At 34.3% G+C, this 13465-nt stretch overlaps 1 protein-coding gene across 2 annotated transcripts in view; it reads right to left on the reverse strand.

Moving 5' to 3' along the window:
* LOC149543748 (uncharacterized) overlaps positions 1-13465 on the reverse strand; it is a 61698-nt gene continuing 48233 nt past the window's right edge. The window contains exons 3-5 of one of the 2 annotated variants that reach the window (XM_089798445.1): positions 12355-12403; positions 7497-7541; positions 1-304 (exon numbers count right to left, since the gene is read on the reverse strand). In XM_089798445.1, the coding sequence (XP_089654571.1) occupies positions 238-304; positions 7497-7541; positions 12355-12403 (161 nt within the window). In that variant the 3' untranslated portion in view covers positions 1-237. Of the gene's footprint in view, positions 335-7496; positions 7542-12354; positions 12404-13465 lie in introns of both variants that reach the window. The other variant, XM_089798446.1, reaches the window with a different exon arrangement.

Consider the following 13465-nt stretch of genomic DNA (forward strand, 5'->3'; position numbering starts at 1 on the left):
TAGCATCTCAACACCTTTCAAGACAATTATTTTAAAATGAATAATGCACCTTGTTGAAATCAATTTATACGACTATGAACTTGATGTGTAGTCTGCAAATTACAGTCAAATTTAATGGAAGTTTTAATTGACGGTATAAATTTCAGTGGAAGATTATACAAACTCGCATATCAGGAAATTATATGATCGCCTGAACAAATAAAACAGATGCTTGTACATCTTAGAAAACATGAGTTCTCATGTGCGTGGAAGGTGCCGCGTCACCAAGGAATCCAAGTGATCCACAGTTCGCCTCAATGATTTTCTTTTCTTTGTCAAGAAAAGCACTGTATGTCTAAAAAATCATATTGCATCTTTGAGTACTGTCTATATATATGAAATAACCTGCAACCTAACTTCAGCAGGAAATTATACTCAAAACTGAAAACAGGTAATGCAGTAATATAATATTAAAATAGACCACCATTATGTTTCAAGTATTTGGAGTTTAATAAAGCTCATTTGCCACAGCTTTCAATGATTTATGCTCCATAACTTATAATGCCTCAAAAATTACACGTTTTTCCCACTAATACGATTTTGAATTTCTAGTACCAGTTATAATTCAAGTATTGTTTTCAGTCCTACTTATACAGACTACTGATATATTTTGAATTTCTGCATTTAGAAAGAGTTGAAGAACTTTATTACCCAGCTGAAACTTCTGCTAAATATTATACACAAACTTAGTTTTCTGAACACGTGGTAGCCATCAGAGAAGGCAAAAAAAATAGTTGTTGGCACTTCGTACACAATGGTCAGATGCAATGTACACATTCTCAAAATATCCAGAAATTTTTGGTTTAGAACTTTATTGTTTCATGGAGTGATATGGTGCAGGGCAGAAGGAAGGATATTGGAAAGCATTTAATGCTTACTTTTAGTGACTAAATAGGGAACAGGTAAACAAAATTGTCAAGATAAAAGAATACTCACACTATCATAACTACCCTTAATAGTGTTGCTGAAAGCATGCTGTATTTTGCAAACCGAAAACACTGCCTATGATGCCACATGGCTTCCTAAATATACATCTTATGCACAACAACACAAAACCCTGTCTCGCCTTACATCATCATGGGAAATGTTCTCCCATAGTTATCCAGTTACTATCTTGGGTTCACTTCATTGGATGCCATGTGCAAAGAGGTATTTTAATCTTAGTTGCCGATTCAGGTTTGGGTTTGGATTCGGGTTTGAGTATCTGAATCCTGGATTCATGAAAAAAAAGTTCCTGTTATGATTTGTATGAACTCTTGAGTATATGTGTGTGCGTGTGTGTACGTACTATGTATGTATATGGATTCGTGTATACTTATACAACCATGCCTACGTTCATGTATATGTTCCTTAATTTGCATGCCCTTTTTCAATCTCAGATACTTTCTTATTCACATTCAGATAATATTTGTTCTCCTTCATGCACTACGTGGCGACACACAATTGACTTGTTTCTTTCTATTTTCAACATTGTAGGGGGGTTCCATACTGCTGGTCTTAAATCTTTCTTCACACTGCTGGTGGTAAATCTTGATTTTGCTTTGGATTATGTAGTTATCATTTGGTCCTATGTAAGAAGCGAATGCAACGCCTGGTTACCCCTGTATTTTGATGAGACAGAACACTAACCATATAGACACTCTTGCATTCATGTCTTGTGCAGGCACCTTGCAAGTGTAGTTGATCAGTTTCTTCAGACTATTGGCACTTGTATTTTTGACTTGCAGTTTATTTTGCATTAAGTAGTGTCATTGGGGTCACTTGTGCAAATTCATGTGCCACCTTATTTTCAAGAGTCCGATACTTGCCTTTGTTTGCCATCCCTATTTTGTTTGAGTACAGTTGATAGGGACAATCATGGAAATATTTTGTCTTCTTGATGTTGATCTTGATTTTCATCCTGATTCCAGAGGAGGTTCTTCAGTTTCAACATTATAATAGTCATATTTCGACAAATATTTGTAGCTTCTAGTGCTTCAATGGTGTCCTTCATGTTCTTACTTTTATAAGATATTGTTTTGGAGGCATCTTGTTTCTCTCTCTATTCATGAGGATTTTTCCATAGTTCGACAAAGTTTCCTAATGGGGGAACACATTGCCATCAGGATGGGTCTTCGGAACGAGGGTACCAAGGACCTGAATTTGGGGACAGCGAGGGGGCAACAGTTACAATCACTAGCAAAGTGTTATTCGGAAAGGCGGGTTACAAGGAGAATCATTATAAATGCATTTTCTCCTCCACACATAGGCATCATAACAAGGTATCTAACTTGTCAGGGTCCAGATCCATCACTTTAACATCCTCATTTGTCAGCTCAACTTCCTTGTCCCCTACAATGCAAAGATAGCATTTCTTACTGGGTCCCTAGGCCCAATACATAAGGATGTCAAGCCATTAGATCTTCTGCACATGTGCCAAAACTCCATGCCATCCTCTACAACTCCAGAATATTAAACTACATGCTCAGATAGACCATTCCACCAAGTTTGGGCCCTTTTCACTGGTGGAATGGAGGGATGCACATTGTTTAAGTTCACTGGATACCCTACCTAGGGTTTAGACCAGTTTTCACGAAAACAGCAATAACTCCCTTGAAACTCAATGAAATGACACCAAACCAATCAAAAATGGAACATTATTCGGTCTTCCATCGATCTTAATCAGTTTCATACAATTTGGTGACCGTATGCATCCGTACAAAATGCTGAAACACAAAAAACGTGATGAAAAGAGCAGAAAATGACAGATATATTGCTCCCACTTCAGCATTGCATCATCCAACCTTTTTCTCATGTAAATGACGCTTATTTATGCCTATACAATCAGTTGTGGTCATCCAACCAACCCCAACTACCTTCTAAACATGTTTTCAAAAATTGTCAACAATATGCAAAAAGTTGTCAGCAATAATGACAACATTTCACAACTTTTGCATTTTTGAATCAAATGACCCCAAACTTACACAAATGGGTTCAAATGAACAATAATGGGCCAAAATGGACTTATTAACATGAAACATGAAAATAAGCAATCACCAATGCTTGACTACATTTCACCATCAGGTACTCTTGCACCATTTTTTCATGTTGAATCTCTAAATTTTGCAAATAAAATCTACCGTAAATTGGAAAAATAATGTTTGGGACTCAATATTCAATGAGGCCATCAATTGGAAAACAAGCTCATCAATTGTAACCAACGCAATTTGACATTATTCTAAATTTCTCCACAAAAAATTAAAATCACTAAGATTACAATTGAAACAATGTGGAACTGAAAAGAAAGATGAGCAATTAGTTCTCAATATTCTTTCTAAACTTGCTTCTATCTATTCAATTTTGTTTCTACCTTCTACACCACTAGAAGTTATCTTTGGTAATTACGTTTCTACATGCCACCATGAGTAGTCTTTGATAATTTTAAATTTTAGAGGGCCATATAAAATATTTTGGTTGTTCATTATTTTTGGGCATTCAAACATTACATTGTTATAGGAAGAAATGTTCCTTAAATTTCTCGTGTAGCTTCACCTATTCCTAGAATCGACAAGTTATTAAAACAACTTGTAAACAACACAACATTATTTTTCTAACATTCTCCAATAGTGCAAATATGGTAAAAACTTACACTTTCGACTATCATAAACCCAACTTTTGGCTCATGATCTTGATTCAAATGAAAGGCACCCCTCTTCAACCTTTTATACTTTTCACACAAATTTACCACAAACCTTGACAAGAACTAGAACACACTCATTTGTTCAAATCATACACTTTCTAGATTACAACTAACCTTTTCAAGATCTATGACACTAGTGTTTTGTTCAATTCCCATATTTTACACTAGTAGATTAGAAAAGGAAACTCGCACATGAATATAAATGTATAGTGTCATTGATCGTATGAAATTTCAATTATTAGAAACATAAAAAAGACAAATGCACACCATAATAGAAAACAAAACGCCACCAAAACTAATGAGTGGCCCCTTCATTGGTCATTGACAAGAGGAAGTGTCACCCCATCACAATTACACTTTTGTTAGGGACATCTTTCCAAGATGTTGGGACAAAGGGCATTAATTTGGGGACAGCACGAGGGGGTGTTGTTCTATATATACAATACATACGGTACTTAAAATACTAGTTATGAAAAGATGTATAAGACTATTAAGAAGTAAAATAGAAAAATTGAAAATGTCAAATGCCAAATACTAAATACTTGAACATTGAATAATGAACATTAAAGTTTTAAATATCAAACTACTAATTAGAAATTAGAATACTCGATACTAAATAAAATTTTAAATTGTCAATCAGCAAATGAAAGATTTATATTATATCAAAATAGGTATAAAATATCAAAATGTAGTGAAGGGAAGCCTCTAATCATCCCTCGGGAGGTCAAGCCTCAAGGAAAGCTCCTCTTCTTGCTCCTTGCCACCCCTCTTTTACTCACAATCAATCCTTTCACTCGTCGAATCACTCTTTTCTTAGCTCTTCAATCTTCTTTCTATAGCAAACAATTAGAAATGAAAATGTGAACCAAAATGGAGCTTGGAGGACCTTTTGTATCCTTGGAAGGCCTTAGGTGGACCCCACATCCACTTAGGGTTCAAATAAAACAAAAAATGAAATTAAAAAATATTATATTTTTAAAAGTCCTGACAAAAAGCATCCATCGACGAGGGACATCCTAGTGTCCCCACAATGCTCAAGCATCCCCCTCAATGCCCTAACAAGAGATAGGCGACAAAGTTGGGGACTCACAAATGACGCCCTCACGTCTCAAGCACATCCTTGTTTTGGGAATGATAGGGTTGGGGAGTGGGGGGGAGCACACACACCCATGTAACACTTCCCTGCATTAACTCCTACCTCCAAGATTGAATTTATTTAAAACATATATTCTTCACCACTGGGAAAAGATAGCTCTTCATCATTAGCATATTCTTTTCAATTGGTCTCTTCAGCTAATGAAGCACATTGATCTAGTTTATCACATTATGATCATGTGACCTTATGTGACCTCTTCTTGCAATTCAAAATTGCAACTCTTGTTTCATACAATAGAAAACAATTATTTTTTCTTTTTAAGGAGCATTATCTATTTTATACTTTCCCTTTCTTGGAAATGAACTCTATTGGTAATGTACATATAAAACTTCTTTAGGTTTTGAGTGTTTATTATGGTCTAGTAGGGTGGAGATTACTCCTTCAAGACTACTTTTAATCTTGCTTACTATGAACACCATGCTTAACATATTCATGGGCAAACTATTCAAAAGCGTTGCTTTAGAGTTGTCTTCCTTTACTTCCTCATTAATACCAGCTAGCTGATTTGGGAGAGAGTGAAAATTACTTATATGATCTATAATTTTTGCACCTTTATCCGTATTCAATCCATACAATCTTTGTTTAAAATGTCATCTTGCCGATTTGCACTTCAAATCCAAAAAAACTTAATTGCTGACACCCAAAACACTTTTGTAGACTTTATGAAATCCATATGGTGTAAGCATGTTTTTGACAAGTCTTCGATTATATTAAGCAACTTCATTTGCATCATTTGGTGTGACTGGTTGGTTTGACAACAACTCAAAGATCAAGTCTATCAAATTTCCATAATCCATATTGATGTTATTTTCTCTTATGGGATTTGATTAACAGTTTTTAGCATCAACGTTTCAGATCATACTACATGATCCATCATCAAGATGCAAGAGACAAAAGGAATTGAAAATACCAAAAGTGTTGATGCTAAAAACTGTTTCACAATCAAGTCTCAAAAGGGAAAATAACACAAAGATCTTTAGGTTTATTTGTGTAGGTGTTAATGAATCAAAGTTTTGGATCACACTTTGTGATCCATCATCCTTCTCTTCTTATGCTCTTTATCATTCACCCTAATGATGGATCACAAAGTGTGATCCAAAACATTAATGTAAAAACACCTACATAATCGAATCCAAAAGCAATTTGAAGATTATCTATGGATTGTGGAAATCTACTTCTTCTCAGCTCAAAAATTGATTTCTATTGAATGGAGTCGCATTAGTATTGTCCATGTATGAAAATCTCCACCTTGAAATTTCTTGACCAAACTTGCTTTATCCATGCTTGCCTCTTATTCGAGTGAAAATCAAAGGGGTTGGGCTCCAACAATAATGCACCTTGATTATTAGAGTTTTAACAAAGACGCACTACACTTGTGAGTTAAACTCACCTATTGAAAAACCTAGTGTATCTCATTGCTTGTAGAAATTCAAAAAAGAATTCTCACAAGTTCCAAATTTGAGAACTCATTCCCAAACCTATACAAGGAAGTCATAATGAACAATTTATAATCAATTTATGGGTGTTTTTCTCTTATTATTCAGCTTTCGAACACAGTTTGAATGGTCAAATTTAGTCGAAAGAAATGAGAACAACATGCTCATTTTCATGAGGCTGTTCCAAAGCTTTTGTTAGTAGCAAAAAAAAAAAAAAAGCATTGTCGGATAGTGTTTTGCTTCGCCCAAAAAGTTATCAAAAGTATTTGTAGCCCAATGTTATCTGATGCAGCAGAATCCTTTAACATTCAACATGAGCTTGCTCTTGTTGGACATGTAGGAGCATTCCTCCTACAATCATGGATAAGACGGCCACAGTTTCAAGAATCTCAGAACATGTTCAAGGTTTTGAAGACTACCTTAAAATTTATGGTTGTAAGTTAGAAAATGCAGCTAGTAAACTTGCTCTAATACCATGATAATTTTTAGAGCAGCGCACAAAAAGATTTTCCTCGTCTTCATTATTTCAAACAATTCAGAATATTATATTGTTACAGAAAAGTTTTCTTTAAAATTCTCTCATCACTTTTAAATCCGATTAATCCACCTTCAAAAAATTTAGAAATATGCGCATGCAGATATTAAAATGGCAGTTTTTTTATAGTTTGCAGTCTCTACAATGGGAAACATCTTTAGTACAACCACTAGTTGAACATCGTTTGGACATTTTCCTAGCATCTCAAATGGTTTATGAGAATCAAACAACATCAAGTGTATAAAACTACTTCCTAAAAACATGGGAAAAGAAAAGGACATTTACTGTGCACCGAGGAGAGCAACCCTACAACACAAATGAAAATGATTCAAGCCCTACCAAATATGTCCCCAGCAACCAAATTGACATTCTAAGTAGAAAAAAAGGGTTTATTAGTCACTTTTGGAAACGAGATGTCACTACTTATTATATTCAATACTTCTGTCTTTAACGATTCTCTCAAAACACCCATCATGTTTGGGTCTAGTACTGGGGATCAAAGAGCTTTAGACATAGACCTAGATTCAATTCCAACTAGCACTAGTAAGAGTTATAGTCATATGGTAAGAGAATAGTTAAATTTAATGAGTAAGAGTTTAAATTGTAAAAGTATTCATGAAAAAGAGACTAGAGATAGCAATTGTAGGATACAACTGAGCAGCTAGATTTCCTGTGCCTTTCATTTCATCATTCAACCTGAAATTAAAACAAAGTTGGTTTCATAAATTCCTATCCAGATGCCATATATTATGTGTGATTTTTTTTTCGAAAGTCTGAAAGACCTTAAAATGATAAATTGCATTGGAGCTTAAAAGGATAAAAAACAAAATCAAAATTAAAAACCTTCTAAAAATTTAAACCTTCTATGAGGAAGGAAAATGGAACCAATTTTGATTTTTAAAGCATTTCAAAGATTACACAATTAATCATATCCTATCTGTTTGTGAGATGGAATAATTAAAATAATCTCAAATAGTTATATCCCATCTATTTGTGAGACAAAGCAATTCAAAGAGTTCCAAACAACCAAAGATTACAAAAATCAAATCCTAGGGTAAGAAGCATTTACTTGTTGAAGTTGAATGCAAATGGTAGGGGGTCTCCAGCATTCTTTACCCTAGGGTTCACATTCTTTATTTTTATGGTCCTTATGGCAACCATATATTCACGCTGATTCACTTGGGCTTTTGTTTTTGGAATACAGTCTCCCTATTCTGCTTTGTATTTGATTTTAGAAAACTTACTATTTAAAATCTTCATGCAGTTTTCCAATGTTGCAGTCTACCATCTAAACCTACAATTTCATTTCTCTACTTGAAAAAAAAAATGTGTGTGTATGTCTATACATATATAGGGTGGAGGGAGGCACGGAGGGAGAGAGAGAGAGAGAGAGATGCAACATGCTGCTCATCTTTATTTAGAAATTTTTCACTGAAATATTTTTTTCTTTTTCATATTATGAACTATTTTCTTCTCACATAGTTTTTCTATGGTGTAATATATTTAAAAGTTTCTCATGTTTGCATCAAATCCTGAAACCAATTATTACTCATCCCCATTATCATTCATACATATTCATGAAATATAGATGGATCCAACTTGATTCTATTCCCAGCTCTCATTTTCTCTCCTAAAAAAAATTTTTGGGTACAGAAGGGTTATCATAATCTGCTTGGGATTGAAAAAAATATGAACTGTGTATGTTCATATTATTTGTTTCAAAATGAAGGAAAATTTATTATAGAGATTTTATTGTAGAAACGTTTATTATAGAGATTTTAAGCATCGGTTTTATCTATGGACTCAAATTGCACCTACCTATGACTCAAATGTTATAATGTTAATTGTTGATGTAAATATGGCATCCCTGGTTTAACACGCAGTTGTACACCTCATTTGAATGATTTGGTTTTTATTTATTTTTATGTTTGACAATTGACAATAAATTATCAATCCTATCAAAATTATTTTGTAGTTCATTTAATATAATTTCGACTAATAATGTATCAATCTATATCATAGCAGTCAAACGAAGCTCGTCCATACTAAACCTAAACCTAGATCTGAACCAGAAACATTGAGTGTATGAGATTCTTCTTATCCATTAACACTCTATAACACCATATCCCAACAAAGGTGAAATTGATATCAATATGCAATGACGCTAGTTCAATCTTAACTATCTAAGCCAAGCCCTGCTTGAAATTCTTCAAATTACCTACAATGTATGGGAAAATGTCACACTAAGAAATTTCTGTGCATGTAGTTCTCCACAAAAAATTAGTTCCAAGTATTTGGATAATTAATCAAGATTCTCGATTTTGCCTCACCTTCTATACATCTCTATGTATGGCATTTCCAGCCCAAGATGGTAGAGGACAATAGAACATATTTCCAAAAGAGAAGTTCAGAATATTGGTGTATTACCACACCTTTTAAAAAGTTTAATTTGCATTTTAAAAATATATAATTATCCTCACCTCCATAGCTAATAATGACTATAGTCAACTTGAGGTACACAAATGCCTGTAGTTAGGTCACCTATTTCCAATCACAGCCAACTCTATCCCAATTAGACTGAACCAGCTCGGCTACTAATTGGAAGTGATTGAGAGTTAACTCATACCACTCGGACATATCTAATTATTTTCTGGATCCAATCTATATATATATATATATATATATAACTTACTCCAACATATTAAATATTGAATTTTTGCCCCCTAATATGGAATTGTTCCTAGCATATCCAATCTATATATATATATATATATAAAACTTACTCCAACATATTAAATATTGAATTTTTGCCCCCTAATATGGAATTGTTCCTAGCATATAAGCATTAGGTTTTGAATAAACTTATTATTTATGAAAAAATTTGACACGGTTACAAAGCCACGATGTCACAAGGCTAGGCTTTTTAGGTAGTGGGGACAAATTGACCCAAGTTTCAAGCACATGTGGTGAGTAGTGGAATTATTTTGAGGTAACCATTTTGCCTACACCAGCTGAGTTTGCTAGAATCCATTTTTATTTTGTTCAAATCAAACAACCTAAAGCTAGCCAAATAGAGGGTGAGTTTTCTTTTTTCTGCAACCAGCAAGCTGCTCAAAGACAAACCATGCAATTGCATCAAGGGAAAAAAGCCTACATAAAAATCAATATAAATGTTTGATTGGTGCAAAAACAAGAATAAGGCAATTTTTCTTTACCCAAGCACACATGTTATGGCTGCATAACCTAAGCATGAATCTATGTCAACAATTTTTTTCAAAATACTATCATTTATTAGCTTAAAATGTTTGTTTTTTAATTCACCCCCTAAATTGTAATCATTGGAGGTTTGGAGAGCGTAGTCAAGTGTACCTTCAAGTACGTTTACTTAGCTAATTATGAATATTCAATAATTCTCGCCTACGTAGTTAATAATGATGCACCATCATCAGCTACATAAGTGCTGCCACTGCCTCATCAATCCTTACTTAATGATAGTTAACTGCCACCTCTCTCTGGTCAAGGCCATCTTTATCTCAATTAAACCAAATTAACCCACCTCCTAATTGGGTTAATTTGGTATGTCATCTGCTTGATTTATGCAGCCAAGGGGTCTGTATATTTATAATTTACTTCATTATATTGAATATTGAATATCTTATTCCATTCAAATAGAATTACAATTAGTTTATATGCATTAGGTCTTAGGTAGATGTGTTATTTACAGTATTACTTCAAATTGTATATTTTTTATTGTAGTGCCATAATGAAATCCTATGGCATGAGAAAGGATAAGCCTGAGGTTCAATGTGAAACTGAATCTTTTTATGCACCTGAGGCAGAGTATCAAAGAGGTGACCATGATGGTGGAACTCACACCACTAATTCTATGGGTGTAGCTGCAACTATAGATTGTCCCACCAGAATACTGGTAGATTTTGCTAAAGTCCCTTTTGAAACAAATTGCAACAGAATTACAAAGCAGGCCTACGACATCTATGGTCACAAGGTTGTGGTTGCCACTTTTTAGTCTTGAATTTCAAGGCAGCATTACCAATGTAAATGCCCACCTTCTGCATATTTGAGGAAATGTTGTGATGTAGGTGTGTTTTTGGGATCACAAGGTTGTGGGTGCCACTTTTTAGTCTTGAATTTCAAGGCAGCATTACCAATGTAAATGCCCACCTTCTTCATATTCGAGGAAATGTTGTGATGTATGTGAGCTTTTGGAATCACCAGAAGACTTGTATAATACTGAATAGACTTATCAATTAGGAACATAAGATAGTGGTTGTTGCTATGTCTCAAATCCACTGTAAAATAATGATAATGTGACTGTGTCTAATCAGTTAAACAAAAATATAGTGAAATAATGATACAGTGATTCTGAAATAAAAGAGAACCTTTTATACTTCCCCTGTTTAAGCCTGAACATAAATGGATACTCAACAAGGGGAATGATTCACTTCATAACTGAAAATATAATTATTTATATGTTGTGTGAGAGCATGCTGAAAAAACAACTCCCCAAGGAGATGTGAGAGCATACTGGAAATTGATCTATAATATGAATCTTGTTCACCATCAAATTCAGTTGTCTGAGTTGTCTGACTGTGGACACAGTTTTGTCTTTCAGGGCAAAAACAGTACTTTGATGGCAATAAAAGGAATAAACTTAAATATTGATGTTTCTCTCAAAAAGTTGATGCAGTTTTTAAAAAGCACATTTTTTATGTCCGTACTCAAAACTTAAACCTTCCATATGTTTAACATTGACAGTTTCAGGGTTGCCTCCTGCTGAAAAGCAACGGTTTCATAATTGCTTCCCTGTTAGTGTGCTTCCTTCATGCCTTACATTATGAAAGATAAAATAAAGACAATTCACTTCCAGTTCCACTTTTGGACACTTCTTTAGCATGGGGAAGACAATTTAAAATCTATTTTGGGACTATAGGAGGATGAAGAACACAATTTCCAGCTAAAACATTAAGAGCAAACATGGCAATTGCAATCAGCAGCCAGGTGGCATAATTTCTGATCATTGTACTTGTTTGTTTGAGTAATAATACTCAGGTAGATGGGTGATTGCCCTTATCCACTGATCTCTGTCCCACTTTTAAGGGTTTCAATGATGAAATTTGTTTCTTGCTTTGTTTATTTTCCTTACTTTTTTGTCTTCAGCAACAATTTCACACCTCTAGGTGAATCTCATTTGTTAAATACAAGTACCACAACAGACTAATTGTTTGGTCCTCAATTTCTACTTCAATTTGAGGAAAATTTGAATGAGAAATGCTCTGAATCTGAAATTTATTTGCAATATTTATGCCTTTGCAAAGGAGATGATAATTGAAGTAAAGAGACAACGTGGATTGTCAAAAATAAAACGTCATGCATTCTCATATCATTTTCACTCCCTTTGACCAAGGGATTATATGCTAGGATTGAAGTGTGAGAAAATAAATGTGTGCAAAAGCACCTATTGCAAATTCTGTAAGAGAGAGAAAGATACCTCAGACTTGCATTAATGAAGCGGTTTCCTTTTGATGCTGCATCAAGTGCTGTGACATAGCCATAGAATCAAAATACACAATTTACTCAGAGAAACAACAAAACATAAATTACTTATGTCACATGCACCTTGTTGAAGCCAACATGATGTATTAAAACCTCAAAAGCAATTTGATAAAAACCTTTTTAGCCCTACATTTTCAAGAACATACAGATTTATAGGAAACACAAAAGTATGGTTGGTTAAGTGTGAGATACAACCTGATTTCAAGTAGTAGTATCTATTTCTTATAGGAGTTCCACATTTAAATAAATAAGATGTCATTTATTGTATGAGATATATGGTTGTTGCAGAGGTACACCGAAGTTGATCCTTAATTTATGGTACACTGCAAAACAAATCACTTGTAGCACCTGATATCCAAAGCCACACCTCACACCCATAGGTTTAACAAAAGCATGCTGCTTTGTTGCACGTAATACACTCAGCATCAAGGGAAAATTGAAAGTCCCTTTCTGTAGGCTCTGTGACCTCTGATTTGCTGCACGTTATCCTATAACTACTCAGTTCTGTTATTAAGTGCTCTTATGTAGCTTACCTTTTACTGAAGGTAAATGACAGTATTCTCCGACACGAATGGGTATACAATAAGCACTCACATGCCACAGCACACAAACACATGGAAATAACAATCCCCATATGAAATAGTATTTGCATGAGGCAACTAAAATGCAGGTAAGCGCACAACAGAAATTTGAAAACCAACATCACACAGACACCAACACACTGTAATGAGCAGCTTTAAAAGGAACCCCTATTCATTCAATTAACAGAAAAATGATCCATAGTTCATGTTGGCTTCCAAAATGTATTACAGTAACTAGTGAAGATTCAACTGGTTCTTATGCTCAAAATTGTTGGAAGAAAGGCCAACGAACAGGAAATACTTTCCATTATGTTTTTCTTGTCACTTCAAGCTGCGCAAAACCTAGGTGGGTTTCTCTTTATGACACTGAGTGAAAGTATGCAACGAATCTGCAACTCAGCATCAACAATCGTATGCATATGACAAGGATTTGTGAATTAGATCTTAAAATACACTCCTTATGAT

This window comes from Cupressus sempervirens, chromosome 8, assembly GCF_028749045.1.
Source record: "Cupressus sempervirens isolate cs-2001-9-10 chromosome 8, ASM2874904v1, whole genome shotgun sequence".
Classification (NCBI taxonomy): Eukaryota; Viridiplantae; Streptophyta; class Pinopsida; order Cupressales; family Cupressaceae; genus Cupressus; species Cupressus sempervirens.